Source organism: Acomys minous (assembly GCF_964271855.1).
Source record: "Acomys minous genome assembly, chromosome: 10".
NCBI lineage: Eukaryota > Metazoa > Chordata > Mammalia > Rodentia > Muridae > Acomys > Acomys minous.
This window is the reverse complement of record NC_140491.1, coordinates 33,240,064-33,265,152: the sequence shown is the minus strand read 5'-3', so window position 1 is coordinate 33,265,152 and position 25,089 is coordinate 33,240,064. Positions and strand designations below refer to the sequence as shown.

The window sequence follows — 25,089 nt, the reverse complement described above, 5'->3', positions numbered from 1 at the left end:
CATCTGGCTGAGGGAGAGTGCTGCCTTAGCTGTGGGCTCTCTGCCTGGGCTCCCTCTCTGGCAGCAAGTGCATGATGATATGGGGTGGCTTTGGGCCCTTAATTTTTTTTTTCTTGTGAGTTTGCTGGAAACCCCGCAAACGTTTGCTTACTAGGCAGCACTTGCTTTAGTTTCCTCTTGAGCTGTTTCAGAGTGCTTATATTTAGTGGCTTAAAAACAACAGTTTATTCTTTAAGGCTCTGGATGCCAGAAGTCTGCCGTGGGTCTCTCTGGCCACATGTCCTTTGGGGCTCAGGGCGAATCTCCTTGTCACGTCAGGTGGATACTGGTCGCATCCCTGGGCTCAGGGATTGATTCCAGCATCACCGTGGCCTTCGATCTTAAGCCTCCCTCTGCCATGCCTGTGAGGACCTTTAGGGTTGCCAGGAGATCCAAAGTCCCCGATTTATGTCTGCAAAGCTCCTGGTGTGTTTTCCCCTTCTCCCTGAGGAACAGCTGTGTCCTGCACCTTCTTCAGGGAGGGATCTACCCAAGGGTCCTGTACACCAAAGACTGCAGTAGTTTGTGGTTTCCCTGCCCTGTAGATGTGTTTCTGGATGCATCTGTGTGGATGGACCAGCTGTGAGAGGGTGCAGTGTCCGTTTGTCCCATTCTCTTCCCACAATCCAATGAAAACAGCAGTCTCCAGAAATCTGCTCAGTAGGAGACTGTGACCTAAGCACTCAGGAGGTTGAGTCAGGATGGAGAGTGTGATGTCAGAGTCTGGACCAAGTGAGATCTTGTCTCAATAGCAACAAAATCCACTGGGCCAGAGAGATGCCTGAGTGTTTGAGAGTGTATACCAAGTCATAATTGGTTTTCAGAACCTGAATTAGCTCGCAACTCCTTGTAGACCTAGTTTTAGCAGAACTGATACCCCTGGCCTCCCAAGGCACTGGGCTTCATGAGCATATACACACATGTACACATAATTAAGAAACGAGAACCTGGGGCTGGGGCTGGAGAGATGGCTCAGTGGTTGAGAGCACTGACTGCTCTTCAAAAGGACCTGAGTTCAATTCCCAGCACCCACATGGCAGCTCACAACTGTCTATAACTCTAGGATCTGACACCCTCATGCAGACATTACATGCAGGCCAATGCACATAAAATAAAAATAAATTTTAAAAAAAGAAATGAGAATTTTGCTGGGAGTGGTGGTACATGCCTTATTAGAGGCAAATGGATCTCCGAGTTCAAGGCCAGCCTGTTCTACAGAGCAAGTTCCAGGACAGCCAGGGCTACAAAGAGAAACCCTGTCTCAAAACAGCAACAATAACAACAACAAGCAGACTCTTTAGAAAAGCCCCCAAACCTCAAACCCTAAAGCAAATAAGCTGAAATACACACATGCATGGGAACTTTGCTTCTGATTTTCAGGGGCTACCGTTTTAGAAGCTCCCACCTCCTCCCATGGGGAAGTCACTTGTTCCAGGCATGTCCTGACTCCATGTCTTTAAAGGTCAGGGGTTAAATGAAAGAGAAGGGGGAACATGTTGTTTGTCCTTTTTGTTTCCTTGTTCTCATGTGTTCTCAGTAATCAGGGCATCCCCTGTGCTCCCTTCCTTGTTCAGTTACGCACACATGTACACACTCTTTGCTACCTACGTAAATTTTGTACATTGTCCATCTATTTCTGAGCCATGGTTGTAGTTTCCCTCCATGACACCTGCTGTGTTGGGGACTAACCTTGGGTTTAAATTCAGACGGTGGCATTCTGTGCCACTTGTCCAGCCCCAGAGGGGACACCCTAGCTGTCTTGTTTTCTTAGATTTCTACTGTGGTCTCTTAGAACTTCCTTGATGCATTCCTTTTTGATTCCTTACCAAAGGTGGATGGAGTCTTCAGGTCTCTGTGGACTCTTCCTCAATAGCCCATCATTTAAACAATATTTGTGTGAGTATGAGTATTTTGCCTGCATGAATGCTTGTGAACTAAGGCATGCCTGTTGGATCCCCTAAGCTGTGATTAAGAATGGTCATTAACCATCGCATAGGTGCTGGAATTGAACCAAGATTCCTTAACTACTGAGCCATCTCCCCTCTTAATAGGTCACTTGGTTAAACCAGCTGCCATCACTGAGCTGAGCAGGGTCCCTGAAACACAGCTCCCCTCATGCACTTGGGGATTGACCTTGTCACTAATGTACAAAGGCTGGATTTCACTACATCCTCATGTTAGTCCACCCCCACAGCAGGTGGTAATAGAGGACCCTGCTCCAGTCTGCTCTGAAGTCCCAAGATCTTCACAGAGCTGTTGCTGGGGTCGCCTGTGCTCTACTGCTCTCTGTTGGGTGCCTGTGTGCCAGGTTCCTCATCGGTTCCTAGACCCATCCTTGTTTTGCTAAAATTCTACTTTTTTGGTAGCCAAGAATTGTAAGATAGAAACCTTCTTCTTGATTTCGAACTATCCTTCTTACAGTCTAGTTCCTTTTTATTTTAGCTTTAGCTGGGTGTAGAATTCTAAACAGTCACTCTTGTGTCTTTTGTGCAGTTGATGCAAAGGGACAGTTGTGAGGGAACTGTAGTAAAGTTAGCTAGGAACAGGAGAGCAGGGTGCCCCCAGGAGTGGGGGAGCCCAGGCTCCTTGGGTGGGACTATGGGTGGGAACAGCCTTATCTCTTTATAGTTGGATTTGTCAGAGAATGTATTGCTGTGTAGTGTTTGAGACACTGGAATGCCAAAAAGCTGTTTGTCTTTTATGCGGCATCTAATGGTGTGAGTGTCTCATGTTTTTGTTTGTGAATCAGCCATCTGTCTTCAAAGACTCACTTTGCACAGGTTTAAAAACCACAAGCAGAAATAAACATCAAGTAGAGATAAAAAGGAAAGATCAAATAAAAATGAGATGGGAAATTGGCACAGTTTGCTCTTAAATATTTCAAAGGTTTGGAACTGGTGTGTGTTTTCTGGGATCAGAGCTGCCACTGCAGAGCCATTGGCAGTGAGGACCCATGTCCTGACAAGCTGTGCCTTCTGCATGTCCTGTCACTTTCCCAAAACTCCGGAGCCTAGGCTGGTGCCCACAGTGAGGGGAATGAGTGAACAAGTGGCCTCTGCCTAGCTGACTGTGGGCTGGAATGACCTCTGTTCCCAGGGCCAGCCCTGGTCTCAGCTGGCCCTGGGGTCTCATGGCGTAGTGATGGAGGCCAGCTACTCCCTCTGCTGATTTTTTTTTTGGATCAGTGTGCTGCTGCTATTGTGTTTGAAGGTCTTCGTTTGGCCTCTGGCAAGTAGGCTCCATGCAGCCAGTCCCTTGCTGGCTCTTATGGCTCAGGTTCCCTTCCCTGTTCAAAAAACTGGGTCTTCTACCTTTGTGGGCACTGCCTGGTTCTGTAGTATAGAATCCCAAGCAGAATCCCAAGCGGCAGTACCCATTCCTGTGCCCCCCCCCGCCCCCCGCAGCCCTGCAGAGGCATCTTACCTCTCCTGTGATCCTGCGAGTGGCTGGAGGCCATGCCTGCATGGGACAGTGCGCTCTCTAGCACCCTTTGTGTAGTGGGTGAACCTAGGCAACGTGAAGTGATACCCTTAGACCTCTAAATGTTCTAGTCAGCTGTGGCTGTGCACTTTCACTTGCATATATTTGTTTCTGTGACTAGGCTAGCCCTTGGCTTTTGCTCGCTATGAACTTGTATCATAAAAAGTTATAGTTGCTCAAAAACTGGAAAGGCAAACCTTTTGCATTCCAAGATAGTATCTTTGCTGCTAAATCTGAAAACAGGTAGGTGTGTGTTGAGCTGTGCCTGGAGGCAGGCTCCTGCAACCTCTGGACACTCTGTTTTCCTGGTCTTCTCTGTTCTGGGTCCTTGGTTTTCCAGTGAGTCCTGGCTCTACTTTCTATGGGAAATGCTGCTCTTTGGGAGCTGAGCTGAGCGCTCGTGAATCCTCTGGGGACAGGCTGAAAAAGCCACCCATGATCATTATGCCTTGTCTCCTGAGGCTCAATATCTAAGCTGAGCCAGCAATTGAAGCTTGTTTCATGTGACAGCTGTGACATTAGCCTCGCTGTGTTGCCTCTGATCCCTCTGCCTGCTGGTATCTTCAGCTGTGATGATAGTGTGTATGTGGAGAAAGGAAGGAGACCAGAGCTGGCTGTCTTCACTTTCTTCTCTACCACCCCTACATCTTTCATCTTTGAAATATTTTTTGTTTGTTTGTTTGCTTGAAACAGGGTTTCTCTGTGTAGCCTTGGGTGTCCTGGACTCACCTTTGTAGACCAGGCTGGCCTTGAACTCACAGGAGATCAGCCTGCCTCTGCCTCCCTGAGCGCTGGGATTACAGGTGTGTAGCACTGCACCCGGCTTTTAAAGGAATTTTTAATGCCTGATTCTGTGCTGCTGCTTAGCAGTGAATTGACTCTTTGTGTTTAACTGACTGGGGTAGTTAGAAGGGGCCTTTTGATGCAAGAGTACAGTTAAGGAATCTGTATGGTCCTAATGCTTGGCCTCTGGTTTCTTGGAGCCTGAAATGTTGAAACATCAAGGACTGCCTTTGCAGAGACCCAGGAGGAACGCTGCCCAATGAAGAACATAGGAGGTGAGCAACGCTATGCTTGCTTAGCCAGGCTGTGCTGTTCAGCCCCTGGGCACACTGACAGTGCAGTGGCTGCTGAGCTGCTCTCAAACACATTGGGAACATGAGCTGCCAAGGACTTACAGCCGACTCTGAGACTCGCCTTTGAGTGGAGGTCCGGATCCATGATGTTCTGTTTGAGCTCAGTTTCTGATGTTGCAATTTGGCTACCCGGTCATCCTGTCACAGAATCAATCTTAGGGGCCCTGTCTGAAAACACCTACCTATGCCTGGCCGTCCAGGGGTGAGCAGTGCTGTTGTGTGTGTGTTTATAGTGGAATGATGCCCGGTCAAGGGATGACATTTTCATTTTGTGTTCTCGGTGCCATTGGTCATCCACTGCTGACTAGCAGGCTATCCCCAGCATAGCGGCTTGCACAGCATGCTTCTGTGTCCGGGCTCACACAGGTTGGGATCTAGCTGTCAGTCCTGGCTTCAGTGGGAGGAGCCGCTTCCAAGTTTCTCCTGTGACAGTTGTCGGCCCCAGAAGATCCTCTTCCAGGGTTGCTAATACGGCTGCTGGCCGACTGCCCATCTTGTTGGCTCTCTGTCATGTGGGTGTCTAGTTAGGGAAGCTCACAGCTCGACATCTCCCTCAGGGTGAGGGAGAAGGGGGAGGACTAGACAAAGCCACAGTCCTTTTGGAACCTGACTTTGGAGGTGACACCTCATCACTTTTGTCATGTTTTACGGTTGGAAGTGAGTCACTAGGTCTCATTTGAGGCAAGAGCACTGTTGAGGGTAGGATGAATAGGACGCTGGCTCTGGGCGTCTAGTGGTCACTTCTCTCTGTCACTTGCTGGTCTCAGTGTTCCTTATCCTACATACAAAGTGTGCTCCTATGCCCCTTTCATGGCAGCAGCAGGTCAGAATCCCAGCACTTGAGTTGGCTTTGGTGTAGCTGAGGGCCCGGCTAAAGCCCCTGTAGAACAGATGGTCTCAATCTGTAAAGAAGGGACAAGCTTTCAGCCCACCAGCCCATACCCAGGACAAGTGTCAGGTGAAGCCGCCGCCACTGCAGGCCTTTCTGCTCATTGGGAAGAAGAATGGGAGATGAGTTGCGGTCAGAGCTGTGCCATCCTGAAGTCTAGACTGGCAAGGGCTGGGTTCCTTGTTAAACCTTAATATCTAAAGGCAGCAGCCCTCCCTGTCTTTTTTTTTTTTTTTGAAACAAGGTTTCTCTGTGTATCCTTGCCTGTCTTAGACTTGCTTTGTAGACCAGGCTGGCCTCGAACTCACAGCGATCCATCTGCCTCTGCCTCCTGAGTGCTGGCATTAAAGGTGTGGGCCACCACACCCGGCTCCCTCCCTGTCTTGCCTCTTCTCCTGGAAGGTGTTCTGGTTGCAGTTGAGACACTTCTCACCTCCTTCCTGTTAGGAGGGTTTGTGGGATCCAGTGTCCACTGTCCTCCTGAGGCCCTCCGCCCCTTCAGTGCCGTCTGGCAGTGTTTCTGATGATAACATTTTATTAGAAACTTGATGGCGCTGTGGATCTCATTTTTGGCACTTGTAGGACTTGAGCCATGGCCTTTAAGATAATCCCTGGTCACACTGTTGTGTAGTGGAGAGTCATGCCCCTCAGCTTTCCTGGGCATGGGGGCCCCCCTTTCCCAGAGCCCCTTTAGAGGGACTCTGGTTGTCCTGCTTAGATCATGTATATCACAGGACAGTTTCACTAGCTGGGTCATCACCAGACAGCTTCTTTAGATGGCTCTCCCAAGCGGGGACTCTGAGGCATTAGGTGCCATTGGATCCTGACTGCTCAGAGTAGGACTGAATTTGAGGATGTGTTTCTAGGAGGATGTGGATTGGGGAGACAGATGCTGGTGAGAGTTCCAGGGCAGTGGTAGACGTAGTGTGCTGAACAGGAGACTGGAAGTGGACCTTCACCCTCCTTGAGTTCTTTAGATTTCCTTGGCATAACTGGGCTTTAGCTAGGGCTTCCTGCCGGCCTTGCTGATAAGCCCCTCCACTGATTACTGACCTGACTGGAGATATGACCAATGATAGAGATGCCATCTGCTTTTCTGAACTCCAGGACCCCATGGGTAGCTAGAGAGAGGGTCTGTCTGCATGTACCAGTCTTATAGGGTAACCAGTACAGGTAGCCTGGCAGGGAGCAGGGAGTGGTCCTGACCCCAGCCATATAGCACTGTGCTTCTGCCTATCTTGGAGAGCTCATGTGTTCCTGGCTGGTTGTCCTCACAGCACTTATGGGGGTGTTTGATTGGGGTTGGCACAGGGTGATGGGTGAAGGGAGTTGGGAGCAGGGAGTGAGGCAGTCCTAGTTTCCTTTCCTGGAGGATGGAAGGCCCTGTTGCTTTGGGCAGCTGGAAAATGTGCCAGGGTGTTTGTCAGTCCTCTGGTGTTTGGTTTCTTTCTGAATGTGTGCTCATCAAGATCCCAGATGATTGAGATGGGTATGTGTGTGGTCAGTGGACTTTATTGCTTGAGCCTGTGTGAAGAGCATCATGGAGGGGAGCAGACAGAGCCTACTCTAGTAACCAGGCAACCAGGAAGGAGCAAGGGTTCCAGCACCATTTCAGGGAACACTCTGTCCAACTACTTTTCCTAATGCTGGATAGGGTACCTGATGGAAGCAAGTGCAGGGAGGAGAGGTTGACTTTGCCTCATGGTAACTTCTTGCTTTAGTGGAGCTGTCTCAGATCCTCTGGGAAAGCAGGCAGGGCACGCTACACCACGAGATAGCCTTTTGGAAGGGAGTTGGACATCTTCAGACAGGCACACTGAGGTACTTGACTTCCCTGGGTCATTTGGGTCCTAGCCACGCCTCACTAGGATAATGGGGGCATCAAGGCAGATGACACTTGCCAGCATTATGGGTGTCTGTTGGATTCTTGATGCTCACATCATTGACTGGGCTGCCTCAAATTGGGCTGACCTGAGGACAGTGTACACAGGGCACCAGTCTGTTTAGCATTTCTAAGGAGTGGCTGAGGAAATATGGCCACCTCTCTGCTGGTGGCTGTATAAGGACATTGGGCTGGGCTGGGTTCCCCCACAGTGGCCCAACTGTCCCCTGCCACCAGAGCTGGTGCCTCTGAGTCCTGATGATGATCCTTGACAGATAGGGAAGACTAGCTGGTGATTGCCGTGATCTGAGCCAGACAGATGCTCATGGGGGTGCCCTACTGGGTTGTCCCATCCCAATGGGGAGATGAGATGGAGGTGCTGCCCTTTCTGGTCACTGTCCCCCAGTCACCACAGGTTTATTCTTAGGAGTGGGCAAAGCTGTGCTCACTTAAACAGGTGGCTGGTGTGAGGAGTTGCCAGCCCATTGTGCTAGTGGCCTGGGCCTGGAGTTTGTGGTGATATGGGGATGGCCCTGCTCAAGTGCTCTGTGTCTGCTCAGCATAAGTACTGTCAGTGGCGCATTCTTGTTCTTTTGCTATGAACACGTTCCATGTTCCCTACTCAGAACTTTGGCACTCACAGCTCCTTGTCTGGCCTTGACTCTGGGAAGTGACCCACTAATTTTTGAACTAGCTAACCCACCACTGGCCCATATTAACCATTACTGTCTCCCTGGGTCCAAGCCACCAGGGAGACTGAATAAAGATAGTGGGGTTCCTTGCTGTCATGTCCTAACACAGCAGCCATGTCCCTTGAGTTGCAGGAAGGTGTCTCTTTTGATAGCTACATGATACATCCTCCCTCCCCCCCCCCCCCCCGTTATTCTCTGGGTTTCTTTTTCTAAGCCCCTCCCTCTTTAAAAAGTCAAACAAGGCCAGCCAGCCTACCAGATGTTGGCACCTGGCTTCAATTTCAGTTGCAGCCAAGGTTTACTGAAGAGACTATTCACACACAACCTACAATTGAAGTTGGACAACCATAAACATACCCTTGAAGTGTAGGGCCTTTCCTGTCACCTTGTAGGCAAATCCAGCTCATATTTCCTCCTCTGTATCTGAGGGACAGAGCCTCCACGTCTCTCTGGCTCCCTTTGCTCTGCTCTATGCTATGGCTGGCCACCATCCAGCCCCAAGTTTTGGGCTTAGGAAATTCTCTATTGTGGTGGTCTGTCATTGTATAACTTTATCTTGAGGTGGCACCTTTTGGTATCTGGGTGTCCTTGAAAGGGTTTTGAGGTGCTCTCTTAAGGGGCCCCCTTGGGCTGACCGCCTTCACCTGACATCTGGTGTGCTGGCACTGTCTCTGAGGGTATTTGGCCTCTGCTGGGACTGTGGGGGTGGGCATGTTGCAGGAGATAAGCATGTAGGAAACCATGGAGTGGAGGTCCCTGGGATGAGGCGATTGCTGGGCCCACACGTAGAGGCAGAGCAGGGAGAAAGGAGGGGAATGAGAGAGGCCGTCACGGCAGAGAGGCCAGCCCTGAGCTGGAGCTGGCAGGGGAGAGAGGGCCAGGTTTCTTAGCTCTGGGAGCACAGTAAGGGGACCAAAGAGATACTGAAGGGCTGGGGACACTGATGTAAGGGACTCTGTCTACTCAGCGTAAGTGCTGTCTTGGGGGGGGGGGGCACCCAGGGCCCTATGGTGGGCGGGATGCCTTGTAGCAGAGGTGGTATCAGAAAGCCGTGTGGTTGGGGATGGTGACAGCTGGAGGCCTTGGGTCTGAGCTTCCTAAGGAGGCTGCTGCATGTATAGGAGGGGAAAGGAGGAGAGAAAGTCCCCACAGAGGGCTTTGTGTATAAAGCGTGTTGCTTGCCAGTTGATAACAAATTGGTATTTTGTTGTTTTTTGAGACAGAGTTTCTCTGTGTAGCCCTGACTGTCCTAGAACTCATCCTGTAGACCAGGCTGGTCTCAAAAGAGATCTGCCTTCTTCTGTCTCTTAAGTGTGGGGATTAAAGGTGTGCACTACCACTGCCTGGCTATAGCAGATTTTTAAGGGAGAGCTTGGAGTTGGGGCTTGGAGTTCAGTTAGTCAGGAGTGAGGTCCTTAAAGAGAAGAAGCAGACAGATGATCCCTCAGTGGGTGAAGGATCCCCTGGCTGAGGGCTGTCTGTACCCAAGGGCCTGATTGCTCTTGCCTTTGGGAGTAATTCATGAAGTAGCAGGCGTCAGAAGCCAGCGGTGGCCTCTGGTGAAGAGGCCTTGTGGCTTCCTGGTCTGTGGGCTGAGAGGTCTTCATGGAAAGGGGATGTTTTTCTCACCTTACTGTTCTGTGCCCTGCTTGGTGACAACCATGGAACAGCAGACAGAACATCAGCCAGTGTAAACAGTGTGGTTCAGGAGCCAGGACCCAGGCAGCTGTAGACAAGGGCTGCCCACTGCAGACACTTGTCTATGTGCAGATGCTTTGATTGGCAGTCAGATGGCCTGGAAGTGGCCATGTGGCTTAAGAACCTGCTGGACTCTTCCTTTGCACTATATCCTGATGGGTCCATCTCTAAGGCTTCCAGGGTCAGGAGGGTGGAGGGTTCTTCAGGAAGTGCCTTGGAGCTGGGGTTGGTGTCCGGCTGCCACAGTTGCTGGGAGGTCAGAGTGAGCCTGTAGGGTGCTGCCAGTGGGACAACTGTTGGTCTTTGGTGTGTGCCTGATGCAGGTGTTGGTGTGGGTGGTGCCAGGTGGGTGTTTGACAGCCACAGTATTGCTGGGTGGACGGCAAGGGTAGACAGGGGTGTGCTGGGGTAGGTCCCTGTTAGAATGTGGCTTGGTGGCACCTGTGCCGATGAGGCTGGCTCTGGGGAGGACCTGTCTCGGGTCAAGGTCCTTTTGTGCTCAGTGGACTCTTGTCCAGAGGAGCAAGGGGTTTCTTGTCCCTGGGAGGAAACAGCCTTACACTGCTGATCTCTGGTCCCAGAGGTTTGCAGTGATGACTGACCCTCACAGTGACACCACGGTCAGCACTGTTTCAGGAAGCCCATCCCGTGCTGTGTTCCTCCTATAGTCGCTTGTGTTTGCTTCTGGAGCTGTCAGAAGAAGCTATAAGGTTGTGGCTTTACAGCTCGTCATGTGGTGATCTGTGGGTCTGGAGGGACCTGGAGAAAGTCAGAGTGTCACAGGCCTTGCTCTTCACGGAGGCTTTGTTGCCTCCATCTTACATCCTAGGCCCTGCCCTTGGGTCCTCCAGATGCACGTGCTGTCTCTGCTGACTGCCACCTCTCCCCATCCCTTTCCCTGAGCTCCAGGAGTGATCTGGGTTATCTGTCTTTCCATCTCAACATCCTTAACTTCATTTGCCAAGCCTTGTGGCTGGAGAGGGGGCATTAGAGTGCAGATGTGTCAGGGGCACAGTTCTGCTCCTCAGAGAAGATCCAGTGAGATCTTAAGACAGCTTCTTGGTCATCTTCAGTGTGGGGTGGAACCCAGGCCCTCTCATATGCTAATTGCATGAGATTATACCTCTCTCAGCTTCAATATGTATATCTTATTGATAAATAATAAATAAATTATGAATTTAGCATCACTTAGGTATTAAATGATGCCATACATTCTAGATGAACTGTTCCTTCTTCACTCCTGTGTACCAAGAGTAATTCTACTCTAACATGCATCCTGTGCATGCTTGTCCTCACTGTCCTGGGACCATTCTTCTAGGCTCCTAATGCTCTTTCCATGGCCTCTAGCTATTTAGCCTTGGTGTGTCTGTAAATCATTTAGAATCTGTTCACAGCTTTGTTACTGGAAACTATCTTACAACACAAGAATGTCTTAAGAGATTAATTAATTCAGCAATGTGTTGTACAAACACCAAGCTCACTATGGTAGTTTGGATTGTCACATTCCAACCATGACTGTGTTGCTCTTAAGTATATTGATGCTTATTTTGTATGTGTGGTGTATGTGTGTGTACATTTGTGTATGTTCAGATATACATGTATGTATGTGCATGTGAAGCATATGGAAGCCAGCTGTGCTCTACATTCTGTGTGTTTGTGACAAGATCTTGCTGTGTATCCCTGGTTGTCCTTGAACTCATAGTCTGCCTGCTTCTGCTTCCTGAGTGCTGGCCTTAAAAGTGTATGCCATCACATCTGGCTTCCACCTTGTTTTTTGAGACAAGGTTTCTCACTAAATCTGTAGCTTGCCATTAGGCTGCTTTACCTTGCCAACAAACCCTAGTATCCTGTCCCTTCCTCTGTAGTACAGGGATTACAGGCATGCATTGCACTGCCCACTTTTAAAAATGTAAGTGCTAGGGACTGAACTTAGGCCCTGTGCTTAAGCTTTACCAATTGAGTCACCTCCACAACCCCTGTATTGTTTTTAAAGATAATCTCAAGAGAGCATTAATCAGTAGATTTCTCACAGTAATAGATACCTGTCCAGGAGATGCCTGCATGCTGGGATGGTGCCTGCCTCCACTGGTGGGGAAGTTTCCTTGAGCCCCTGCTGGCTGTGTAGACAGTGTGGTTTATGGACAGTGCTTTTCTTTAGGGTTATATGGCGTTTGCATATGTGCTATACACAGGACAACAGTGTGACTGGGCCCCAGAGGCAACCCTGGACTTTTAAGTCTCTTCTGAGCTCCTGCTTAGACATTCCACATGTGTATGCTGTCACAGCTCCTTGCTGGAGGGACCTAAGTGTGGCCTGTGTGACTTCCCTGGGAGAAGGTTTTAGAAGTTCATGCCTGGTTTGGGGCATCCCTGTGTATCTTTCCCGCTGCTGATTTTACCTTGAGTCCTTTATTGTAGTGACTCTTAACCTGGTGAGTTTGTGCCAAGAGTCCTGCTGATCACTGTCCTGACGGTGCTGGGGACCTTGGTACTGGTCTGTTTTTTAACCTCTTCAGTTTTATAGTTCATTTAGTAGCAACTGGTAATCACAGAATTTTTCTATAGTGGCTCTGTATTCTTTAGATTAAAGTAGCTACACTTACACTGTCTTAAGGCTGATTTAAAAATACCCTAGAGGGGCTGAAGAGATGGCCGAACCACGAAAGGCTAAGGCTCATGGCCAAAAGAGCAAAAATACCCTAGAATCTCAGGCCTAGATTTTAATTACAACCAGTACTTCATGAGGTTGTGTCCTCTGGAATAAGTCAGTACAGCGTTGCTTTGCTTTGTTCAATTGCTGTTTTTATCTCGTCTCTTGGATGACCTCCATGGTTTTATTGATTGAGGTTCTTTCACATTACGTGTTTTCCTAGCATAGCACTTCGTTCAAAATAAATTAATTGTGGGAGAGTCATGGGATATGGGAGAACATTTTGTAGAGGGGATTTGGGATCAGATAAAAGAGTTAGGTGGTGATCTTTGGGGCCGTTGACTGCAGCACAGCAACAGTCCCTGTTCTGTGTACGTCTTCTTCAGAAGCCTTGAAGGGGGAGACCACATGCAGGGTTCTTATTCCAAACTTGGTGGCTTTTGCACTGGAATGTTTAGATCCCTTTCACCTTGACATTTTTGTGGTGACTGTAGAGACTTGTGGTTCTTTGTATTGTTAATTAATTACTTTGTAGAGTCAGATAGTGACACTAAAGGTTAGAGATATAGGCTCTTTAATAACAAGGTGTTTGTATTTTCTCCTTAGGACAACGTTTCAAGACAAAAAAAAAAAAAAAAATCTCAGTAGCTTTAAGCATTCCCTGAAACATGAAGTCCCTGGAATAGTGGGACATGCGATCGGCCTTGACAGTACACCAGGATGTACAGGGCGGGGGAGCCAGGGAAGCGGCAGCCCGGCTCTGTGCCCCCTCGAGTGCGGAGCGTGGAAGTGGCCCGAGGCAGAGCTGGCTATGGCTTCACCCTATCAGGACAGGCACCCTGTGTGCTCAGCTGCGTCATGAGGGGCAGCCCTGCGGATTTCGTGGGCCTCCGGGCTGGAGACCAGATACTTGCCATCAACGAAATCAATGTGAAGAAAGCCTCGCACGAAGATGTGGTGAAACTAATTGGGAAGTGCTCTGGAGTCCTGCACATGGTGATCTCTGAGGGCACCAGCCATGTGGAGTCCTGTTCCAGCGATGAAGAAGGTGGCCTGTATGAGGGGAAAGGCTGGCTGAGGCCTAAACTCGATTCCAAGGCTTTGGGTATAAACAGGGCAGAGAGAGTTGTGGAAGAGGTGCAGTCTGGCGGAATTTTCAACATGATTTTTGAAAGCCCAAGTCTTTGTGCCAGTGGCCCTGAACCTCCGAAGCTGAAGCAGAGGTCTCTGTCAGAGTCAGCTGCTTTGCGGCTTGATGTTGGCCAGGACAGTCTCTGTGCTCCACATCCCAGCATGCTCTCCAAAGAAGAGATGCCAAAGGTTATCAATGACGATTCTGTATTCACTGTGGGCCTGGACAGTCACGATGACTTTGGATTAGATGCAAGTATTTTAAACGTTGCCATGGTCGTGGGCTATTTGGGCTCCATCGAGCTCCCTTCCACAAGTTCCAACCTGGAGCATGACAGCTTACAGGCTATTCGTGGCTGCATGCGCCGCCTGCGGGCCGAGCAGAAGATCCATTCACTAGTGACCATGAAGGTCATGCATGACTGTGTGCAGCTGGTCACTGACAAGGCTGGCGTGGTGGCAGAGTACCCTGCTGAGAAGCTGGCTTTCAGTGCAGTATGCCCAGATGACAGGCGGTTCTTCGGGCTGGTGACCATGCAGTCCAATGATGATGGAGGCCTGGCACAGGAGGACGAGGGTGCCCTGAGGACGTCCTGCCACGTGTTCATGGTGGACCCAGACTTATTTCATCACAAGATCCACCAGGGCATTGCGCGGAGGTTTGGGTTTGCATGCACTGCAGACCCAGACACAAGCGGCTGTTTGGAATTCCCAGCGTCTTCCCTCCCTGTGCTGCAGTTCATCTCTGTTCTATACCGAGACATGGGTGAGCTGATCGAGGGTGTGCGGGCCCGCGCCTTTCTAGATGGGGATGCGGATGCCCACCAGAACAACAGCACCAGCAGCAACAGTGACAGCGGCATTGGCAATTTCAACCAGGAAGAGAAGAGCAACAGGGTGCTTGTAGTTGACCTAGGCGCGGGCTCGAGCAGGCATGGCCAGGGCAGTAGCCCAGGGTGGGAAGGTGTGAGTGGAAGGGGCTCACAGCCTTGGGGTGCACCCTGGAATGGAGCTTTCGGCCACGACTCAGAGGTGGGCTCCACACTGGAAACCAGCCCCCACACTGACCGATTCTGGGACTTAAAGCATTCAGGGCCTGCCTCCCACATGGAGGTCCCTCCAGCTTCCCTGAGGAGTTCTGTACCTCCTTCCAAAAGGGGTGCCACGGGTTCCAGCTGTAGTTTCAACCAGAGGTGGCTCCCGGTCCATGTGCTACAAGAGTGGCAGTGTGGACATGCCAGCGACCAGGAGTCTTACACAGACTCTACTGATGGGTGGTCCAGTGTCAACTGTGGCACACTGCCCCCTCCCATGAGTAAGATTCCTGCAGACCGATACCGGGTGGAGGGCAACTTTGCTCAGGCCCCGCTCAGTACCCAGAAGAGGGACTGGTCCAGGAAGGCTTTTGGAATGCAAAACATATTTGGACCCCATCGAAATGTTAGAAAGACCAAAGAGGACAAAAAGGTAAGCTAGAAGGGGTTCAGGAGGAATGCCTTCACTGTAGCATGGCCAGTGGCTACCCACAGCCCTGGCTTACTCCCAGTGGCCTTGTGGCTTCTGCAAGCTGTCACAGCAAATCTGTTCTGCGCTGCACAGCAGCAAAGTGAGGCCTTTGCCTTGCTCTGCAGTCTCTGCCTTGGTCTGAGCCCTGGCCTTAGGCTGTTCTCTGGTGGTCCTGTCAGGATATCTGTGCTGGACAGGTCGAAATAAGGTGATGTCTTCCCGCTTTGGTAGGCCTCCCCCCCCCCCCCCCCCGCCCCCTCGCCGGCTCATGGCCAGGATGGTTGTTGGAGGGCTCCATTCCTGAAGCTCTTTTGAAGCCCATTTTTATTTCTGATCCTAAATTATCAAAGTGTCTTGCAGTGAGAGGCTTGGAGAAGCACAGTGGCCTGGCGCACACTGGGGACCTCCCTAGCAAATCCCTGGGTTGGCTTAGGTTCCTTGCCTGCAGCTCATGGCTGAGCATCACTGCCTCAGAGAACCTGATCTGTCAATGCTCAGTCTCCCCTGGGGACCTTTGATTTCTTGTGGGATCTAAGTTTAGAGTATGAGAGCAGAAACCCAGCATCTTCTTCCAGGACTCCATTCTGTGAAGGGGATGGGGGTGCTGGCCACAGCAAGGCTCAGCATTTACCTCCTTGTTTCTGGGAAGTAATTCTCAGAGACGCTTATATTTACAGTACCTTTCCTGTGCTTGTGCATATTTTGGGTTTAGTAATAGAAAAGTTTCTCACAAATCCTCTAAAAGGCCAGTCAGGGCAGGGGGCAAAGCAGAGGCTGTAGCTGTCAAATTGGTGGGGATTTGTCCCGGAGCCCTGGTAAGCTTTAATGATTTCTCATTGACTTGTATCAGAGAAGGAAGGTGGCTCCCACTTTCTTTCCTTGGATGGCCATGGGTAACATCGGTGCAGCTAAGTGTAGGTTTAAAGCAACACACCAGGGGTTGGGGATTTAGCTCAGTCTTAGATTATTTTCCTAGCAAGTGCAAAGCCCTGGGTTTGGTCCTCAGCTCTGGGGGAAAAAAAAAGGCAACACACAAAATTGTACTTCTACCAATTGTCAACTTTGTTCTTTTTAATGTATAAAAATAAAATAAAATCGTAGCAGGTTGTTCTGGCAGGGTTTTGTAACAGGATGTGGTGGATCTCATCTTGGTAAGTGCAAAGCCAAAACAAGCCCAGCCAGGACAGCAAAGTGGGACATTCTCAAAGCAGTGCCCCCTTGAGCAGAGGAAGCCCGGATCTAGAGACACTCATATGGGGGATGTCCCACTCCTACGCACGCTCAGTGTAATGTTATGGAGCACATGCTGAGAAGATTCATGCCTCTGGGCATGCTCAGCTAATGGCCTAACATCTTAGTTGAAAATAAAGGACAGGACTATGCTTGGCTTGGGGAGGCCAGAGGTTTATACTGTCTGGAAATGAGAGAAACACAAGAGGTTGGAACAGGAGGGAGCAGTGCTGGAGGCTGCAGATAGTCAGTGGTCAGGTGTCATGGCACTCCTGATTCTTGTCAGCAGTGGCTCACGTTCCTCATTTGCTGGAAGGCAGCTAGACAGCCAGGATCTGGTGGGGACACAGACACACTACAGTGACGCGGTCAGGGAGGCTCAGTGTGTATGAGGGTAACTCAGGAAAGTGCCCTAGCTACTGAGTTAAGAGAAGACACGGTGAATGTAGGAAGGGGTGTGGTTTAAAAGAGTGACAAGGAAGAGACCAGATACTCTGAGGAGGCCCTGCAGAGTGAAAGACTGGTGAGGTGAAGCAGGTGGTGCATTCCTTAGTGACAGAGGGGCTGGGGGAAGGCACTGGGGGTGGGTGGGCAGGGAGCAGCTGCTAAACTGTAGTTCCTGTGAGAGATGTCGGGCTGGAGAGATGGCTCAGCCATTAAAGGCTAGGCCCACAACCAAAACTATAAGAGAAATCTTGTCAAGATCACTGCATGCTGATCTACTCCCACCACTAGGAAGGGGTAGGCACTTTAACCTGAATGCCCCCTCCAGTGCCTTTGTGCCAGCACTGAATGCCAAACCTGGGGGCGGGAGCAGGGGCAGGAGCAGGGGCAGGGGCACAGTGATCTACAAGGTCCAAGGTGCAAGAGCAGGAGCTGGCCCTGAAGGGTAGCTTGGTACCTTGTGACTGGCATGACAGTGTCCTCATGCCCCATCATGTAAATACCAAACAGAGCATTCCTGTGTACTTGAAAAGTCAGGCGTCATGGTGAGAGTGCCCTCTCCCCTCCAGAGCTTTTGTTAATTGGCCTCTGGAGCCGTCTGTGAGTTTATTCTTTGTTACCTTCCTGGTTAGCTTTGTGACTGGTGCATGATGGGACAGAGATGTCAGACCTTAGATGCCTGAGGCAGTCACTCAGTCCTCCAGCCTTCGCCTTCTTTTCCTTCTCGAGAGAACTGGGCGTTCTTGGGTCTTTCCTGAGCTTGTATCCTGCCCCTAGCAGCCTTCTGGATTCCCAGGAATATGTTGCAGTTTTCTTCACTCTTCTCTCCGCACACACTGCTGGAGGCTGCTTCCCCAGCTTTTTCTATTGAGCAAGCCTTGCTCATTTGCTGCTTTGAGCAGATCCCTATGACGAGCAGCAACTGCGGCCGCGCAGTCCTGCAAACGGTGGCTACAGGTGCATTTTAGCCATTTAGGCAGTTGTTGGAGACTGTCTCCTGCGTCCACCCTGGCAAGAATGAAGTGAACAGACAGCAAAGAGTACAGATTGGAGGCAGTTTGCGTCAGTTCGGGAGTGACTTTAAATAAGGTAAAAAGCAGACTGCCACACAGGATTTAAATGAAACAAGCTTGAACTCCGGCTAGCAGCAGGACGCTAACCAAGAGCTGAGAGTGGGTGCAGCTCAAAGCTCCTGAGGACCTTGGGAGGCCGGTGAAGGTCTGCAGTTCTGCCTCAGGACTCTGGGGTGGTGGGTAGTCTCGTCTCACTGTCTGGGAGACAGAACAAATTCCTGCTTAAATCCAAACCATGATGTCTCGGAGACCTAGGCAGGGTCCTCAGTCTGCAGCTTCCCATCGAGTTCTCTGCAGAGCCTTGACTTCATCTCTTCTTCCTCCGTTGAGAACTAATGCACCCTCTAGCAAAGGTCCGGATTTGTAGGACATCACCTGGGCCCTGATTGGCTGGAAGTGGGCAGGGTGAAAATAGGATCAGTCAGGAAAGAGTGGTCCAGTCTAGTCGGGGAGGGGAAGAACCCTGACTCCACCTGAAGTTGCCAGAAGTTCAAGTTAGGTCTGGAGTCTGCCTGTGAATATGTGTTAAAATGTTCAGGTGGTTGCCTGCCACTTCCACTAGCACTTTAGACTGTGGGCTTGAGCTGCCAGCCGACAGAGGACTGTCCGAAAGTGTAGGGTTCGTATACCCTAATACCAGGCCTTCTGCAGCCCAAGGCTTCTCCTGCCAGCGTGCTTTTGCCTTCGCCATCCTCATTCAGCTACTGGACTCCCAGTGAACAGCTGGGGAGCTTGTGAGGATGGAGAGGCACCCTGAGAATGGACCCTCCCAACTCCACCTGCTTAAGTACCATGTGGAGCAGAAGTAGTCAAAGGACCCAGGGTGTCATGTTGTTGGAGTTGAGAAGCCCATCCCTTTGTTTGGGCTTTCATGGTGGCCAAGCAAACTTCCCTTCTCTTTCATCCCAGAAGGCAGAAAAATGTTTTCACTGGTGTGTATAGGGAGGACTGCCCTGGGCCATGAGATATCTAAGAGTCCCTTTGGGGCCCAAGGGTGCATATCTGTGTGGATGTGTTGTCGCTTGTTTTTAAACTCTATTTTACTTGGGGTTATTGAAGCCTGTGCCTCCCTTCCAACAACCCCTTAAACCCTGGGCATGAGAAAGACTGTTAGTGGGGAGAGGGACCACAGAACCCTTTACTTCTCCTGGCTGTTAGGGCCAATTGGGTTCTTTTTTTAAAAATATTTTTATTTTTAATTTATACATGCTGGTGTCAGATCTTGGAGTTACAGACAGTTGTGAGCTGCCATATGGGTGCTGGGAATTGAACCTGGGTCCTTTGGAAGAGCAGGCAATGCTCTTAACTGCTGAGCCATCTCTCCAGCCCCTAATTGGGTTCTTTTGGAGCAATACCAATCTCTGTTGATAGCCAATGCAGCAAGCAGTCTCCTCCGAGTCACAGCACTGAAACATTTCTCTCTTCCCTCTCCAAACCATCACACAGTCCATCTCTGGTCTCTCCAAGCTGTTATATGTCTCACACCTCCACTGCATGCCACATTTTCTCTCTGGGCTTTTCTATGTATTTCCCTTATAGTCCTAGATCATGCCCCTCCCCATGCTGCACAAGGCAAACCATTACCATCTGGCAAAGACCATGCCCCAAAGGAGGCAGTTATCAGCTATGGACATACAAAAGCCCAAATCCCACTACATACTAAAATCCCACACTTGGGATTAAAACTAAAACATATTTACATAACTGAGTTTACAAAGAAACCAACACTTCCATTGCATGGATGTGTAGAGGCCCATGCCAGGGCGATGTGGGCTGAAGGTAAGCTGTGGAGGTGTGCTCTCCCACAGACCTGGGTGGTCAGGCTGGTTCTTCTTGAGGCCACCTTTGAGTGGAGGCTTCTCCATGTGTGTCTTCACAGAGCCATCCCTGTGTGTGTTCTGATCTCTGTATCCCATCATACTGCATTAGAGCCTGCCTAGTAAACTCCTTTGATTGGTACCTCTGTAAAGGTCCTGTCTCCAAGTGTAGGTGTGTGCTGAGATTCTAGGTTAAGGATTCAACATGTGGATATTGGGGAGCACAGAGTGCCATCCTGGATCAAGCCACACCTGTCTCTTAAAATACCAGTGCCAGAGTTGTGAATGATAGCATCAAATATGCCCAGTGACAGATATCAGAGTGATTTTGGGAGAATGGGATCAGCACAGGAACAAGATGGCCCTTGACAGGTGGTGGTCTCACCCTGTGATGATGTCATGACAGGCAGTGTCTCCTACCCCAAAGGATGAAAGTTGCACGAGTGTCCCGTCCCTGGAAATCCGTCGAGCTGTGAGGGTTAGGCAGTGAAGCACAACTGGGGGGCGGGACGTGGGGACTCAGACATAATGTGGATCTGTCACAGATTGGACTGAAAATCAGCTTGTAAAAAGATGGACTTTGCATTAGATGCCATTTGGGCTTAGAAATCAAACCGAGTTATACATAGTATGGATTCGTTTTCAAGTTAGCCTTTTTGCTTGCTGAGTCTGTAGATGTTTGTTGGGGATGGTGGAAGAGCTTGAGCCACTGGGTTTCGGGGTGGGGTTTCAAGGGAGTGGGCAGTCAGCCACAAGGATGGATAGTGAGTGAGTAATGAGGAACGCCTCATGCCAAGTGAAAACAGCAGGTCACAGAAGTTCACAGTAAATCCTTTCTTGTGTAGATTTAGATGCCTTCAGGCCATTGTTAACTGTCCACATTTATTTTTTAGCTCTTAAACTAATTGTGTATGTGTACACAGGGGGCATGTGCATGCTATAGCACACATGTGGTGGGCAGAAGACAACTTTTGAGAGTTAGTTTTCTTCCACTGTGGGTTCCAGGCTTGAACTCAAGTTATTAGGCTTGTGCACCAAGTGCTCCTGCCTGCTGACCTGGCTGGCTAGCCCACGTGTGCACATGCTTAATGCAGCAGATGGGACACTGTAAAGGGAGTCGGTCTTGATAGGCAGGCCTTCAATTCAGTTACTCTTGGGCTGAAACAGGAGGTTCAAGTACTGCTTGCACTAGAGTTCAAGGCCAGCCTAGGCAGGGTAGTGAGCCTCCATCAGAAAGGAAAAAGAGGGCTGGGAGTGTGGTGCATGGTGGGATGCCTGCCTGATGTGAGGCCCTGCATCCCACTTCAACTCTACCCCACCTCCACACCAAGTCAGCATAGAAGTTCAGCAAGCAGACAGGTGACGGCCATTACTGTAGCGGCCAGAGAGAGCCAGGTTCATCTTGTATCAATGTTTTATGATTGTAATGTGAACTTAGTGACTAAAAAAGTTCCCTTAGAGAAAAAACCAAATTATATTGTTTTTAAATTCATTGTGTGTGTGTGTGTGTGCGTGTGCACATGTGATACTGAATGCAGGTGGAGGTCACAGGACAACTTTTGGAGTTGATTCTCTCCTAAGGAGGATTGGGGCTTAAGCTCAGATCATCAGGTATGCATGATAAACACTTCTACCACTGAGCCATCTTGCTGGTCCCTAAAGATTCTTTTAAAAGTAAAAAAGCCAGCTGTAGCTGTAACCGGCTTTGTAACCACACACAGGATATGGAGGCAGGATCACCAGGAGTTCAAGGCCATATAGTCAGTTTAAGGCTACTCTGGGCACATGAAACCTTGACAGCAAAAGAACACAAATCAGGAAAAAATGAGCCAAAAGAACAAAAATCAGGAAAAAATGAGCCAAGAGAACAAAAATCAGGAAAAAATGAGGCATGGAGTTGAACATGTAATTTCCTCCTTCATGTGACCCAGCAGTGAGAGGCTAACCAGAGACCAAGCCTAGAGACTCTGCATTCAACAGTTTCGTGTAATTCTTGCCTGCGTGAGAGGAAGTTTCAAAATAGATGTAAATATTTTCTTCTGGTACTATCAACAAAGACCACACCTAAAAAAGGCCCTGTTAACTCCCTGTGCAGGGTATCTGTGACCATCACTTGTGTAAACTGAGATTCTTAGAGATGTCTTGTCCTCAGTACCTACCCCAAGACTTGGATGGACTAGGCGGCCAGTATTCCTGTGTTAAGTACCGCTGCCTGCAGATGTGTGCTCTGTGTAGCCCCCACTGCCATTAATGCATCAGAAGTCCTTGCAGTGCCAGCCTCCAGGACAGTGTGTGACATTTGGGTGGTGCTGCTGGGAGGGTGAGTGGATGTGGGGTTGCAGAGCAGCCCCTGGAGGTGGAGGGATGCAGATGGGTGTGCCTGCTACCCTCTCCTTTGTCTGGTTTCCAGGAAGGAAGACTATTTAGAGTCCTCCTGGAATAGCCCCAGCTGAGCCTCCCAAACATGGGCACGTGCTGCCCTCCCACTGTGTGCAGAATCCTTATAAGAGTCTACTGCTTGTAGCCTGCTTGTAGTCAAAGCTTTCCCTATGGTGTTATATGTAGCTGCAGCTCCATCACCTTTCCACTGTGTGAATGCTCCATTGTGTAAATTGTGTAAATGAGTCAAACACAGCTGCTACGTTTCTATTTTTCTTAGGTTTGTTATCTTTTGTGCGTGAGTGTTTCGCCCGCATGCATGTCTATGTACTACATGTGTGCCTGGTGCCCACAGGGCTATAAAGGGGCATTGGATTCCATAGACCTAGGGTTACAGGCAGTTGTGAACTGACTGGCATTGGGGTTCTGGGAACTGAACTTGAGTCGTTCGGAGGAGCAGCATACACTCTTAGCAGAACCACCTCTTCAGACCTCTGTTAGGTTACTGTTACTGCCCTGTGGGCATTCTGGCCCATGTCCAGGTGTGGTTGTTGGGCTTCTTAACTATGGCTCCCAAGCGCTTGTAGAGGTGGCTCATTGTGGCTTATGTTTGTGTTTCCTTGATTATAAAGAGTTGTGTTGTCTCCTTGCTGGTGCATCAGCTCATAGCTTTGCCTGTGTTTCTTCTAGGTTGTCTTTTCTGGGTTGGCAGGGCTGTCAATGCTGGCTGTTTGGTAGTAGAAATGTATTTCCAGACACACATGCACTCACACACATACATACACACCCCAGCCTGTGGCTTGCTTCCTTTCACTTCCTTCATGTGGTTTTGAATGCCTAGAAGTTTCTAGCCTTCATTTAGACACACACACACACACACACACACACACACACACACACACACAATCTGTGTCTTAAGTAGTAAAATCCTACTACCTTAGGTCAGATTTTCTTCTTTTTCACAATTTTTTTAGAGTCAAGTGTGCATGTATATGGGGGGTATATGCATGCATGTGCACATGTGTGTAGGGTAGTCTGGTCTGTGGTATGTAGAGGTCAGAAGTTGATGTTGAGTTGTCTTTAATAGCTTCTCTACCATATGTTTTTGAGACCAGGGTTTCTTACTGAACCAAGGCTTGCTGCTTCAGCTATATCAGCAGGCCAGCAGGCCCCAGTGTCTTCCTGTTTGATAGGAATACAAGCACATAGCCAACTTTTTGTTGGTTTGTTTGTTTTTTGTTTTTTTGAGACAGGATTTCTCTGTGTAGTTCCTGGAACTTGCTCTGTAGGCTGGCCTCGACTACATAGAGATCTGCCTACCTCTGCCTTCTGAGTGCTGGGATTAAAGGGTGCACCACCAACACCTGGCCTGCTTATTTTTTTAATATTTATTTTATTGTGTTGAATTATTGTGCAGTATTTGTGTGGGGGTATATGTATATGAATGCAGGTACATGCAGAGGCCCGAGGCATTGTATCCCCTGGATCTGGAGCTGTGTTAGGGATGCAAACTCAGGTCCTCACACTTGCACGGCAAGCACTTGATCCATTAAGCCATCTTCCCAGCCACAGCGATGACTCTGTGAGTAGGATCTGGTGAAGGCTGCTTGTGGAAGACATTGTTCTGTCCTCCCACCCCAGCACAGATCGCATCCTCTGATGTGCATGGGTCTCTTCCTTGGTGATTTGTTCCTCTGTGGTCAGTTTACTAGCTTCAGGATGTCTCTGTGTCTGTAGGGGAAGACCCTACTTGTATTCCTGTCCTTGCTTAATCAACACCCCAAAACCAGCTTATTATAACTTCAGGTTGTCTCTGTCTCTATAGGGCAAAGCTTATCTTATGTTTCACTCTTTTATGTAGATGTTACACTCAGTTTTTTTTTATTGTTAATTTTATTTTGGTTTTTCAAGTCAGGGTTTCTCTGTGTATCCTTGCCTGTCCTAGACTCGCTCTGTAGATCAGGCTGGCCTCAAACTCACAGCGATCTGCCTGCCTCTGCCTCCCGAGTGCTGGGATTAAAGGTGCGTGCCACCACGCCCAGCTATACTCAGTTTTAAAATTTCCTAAAATACTATTGGTTGTTTTCATAGAAATTGTATTTTCATGTGTAGATCAATTGGAAGAATTGATGACTTAACCTGTCAAGCTTTCCTAACATGAGCACAACATCTCCTCATATTTTCTCTATTTTCTTTCTTAAAATAGAGAACAGAAACAGATACTCCAAACCCAGATATCCATTGGTAGAAGTGATGCAGTGTTTTTAGGCTTTTGAAATAAATCTTTAAAAAAAATGTTTTCCTGATGGTGTTTGAGATTGTTCTGTGGTGTTCTTTAGATGGAAGAGAATGCATTGTGATAAACTCTGCACTGCTGACCTCAAAAGCGTGCAAAGGAAAGAACTTGAATTCTGTTGTTGAGGCGCTGACTGGTGGATGTGGAGCACGGCATTGTAGATGATATGAGGGTGAAAGAGAAAGTCTGACCTGAAGTTGTCTAAGTTTTTGATATTTTGCAATAAAAAGTCCCACGTTAGCCTCCCTTCATCTCAGTGTCAGCCTACTGTTACCCTCAGGGAGCATCTACTTTGCAAAGACGACTTCTTCCAAGGTTCGGGGTCAGCATCTGTGTGCACTGATGCCTTAGGGGCCTCGTGGCATTATTTTCACATATGCATTATGATATTAGGTTCATCCCACTCTGTGAAAAGTACATCCCTCATTTAGTCTGGTGTTGACGCCTCTGAGGAGCCTGGGGTCCTAGGAATCCCATGCAGTTTAACTGAAGCTCAGGTGTGCGTTGGGTTTGGCTTCTATCAGGCCACAGCTTTTCAGGATGAATTTAGCAGGGGCTTCGGGTGCTGCCCCAGGTTCCTGCCTTCAGTGATTGGCTACAGTGTGGACGTGTGAGTCAAACCAACCCTTTCTTCCCCACCTTGCTTTGGCCAAGGTGTTTATCACAGCAATAGAAACCGGAAACTGCGCTGAAATAAACCCTTCTTCCCTTAAGTTGCTTGTGTTATTTTGTCAGTGACCAGTAGTG

At 49.2% G+C, this 25,089-nt stretch overlaps 1 protein-coding gene across 3 annotated transcripts in view; it reads left to right on the top strand.

Moving 5' to 3' along the window:
* Nucleotides 1-25,089, top strand: part of RGS12 (regulator of G protein signaling 12) — a 103,644-nt gene that overhangs the window by 1,694 nt on the left and 76,861 nt on the right. For all 3 annotated transcript variants that reach the window (XM_084799827.1, XM_084799826.1, XM_084799828.1), the window contains exon 2: nucleotides 13,073-15,064. In XM_084799827.1, coding sequence (XP_084655953.1) covers nucleotides 13,187-15,064 — 1,878 coding nt within the window. In that variant the 5' untranslated portion in view covers nucleotides 13,073-13,186. The remainder of the gene's footprint in view (nucleotides 1-13,072; nucleotides 15,065-25,089) is intronic.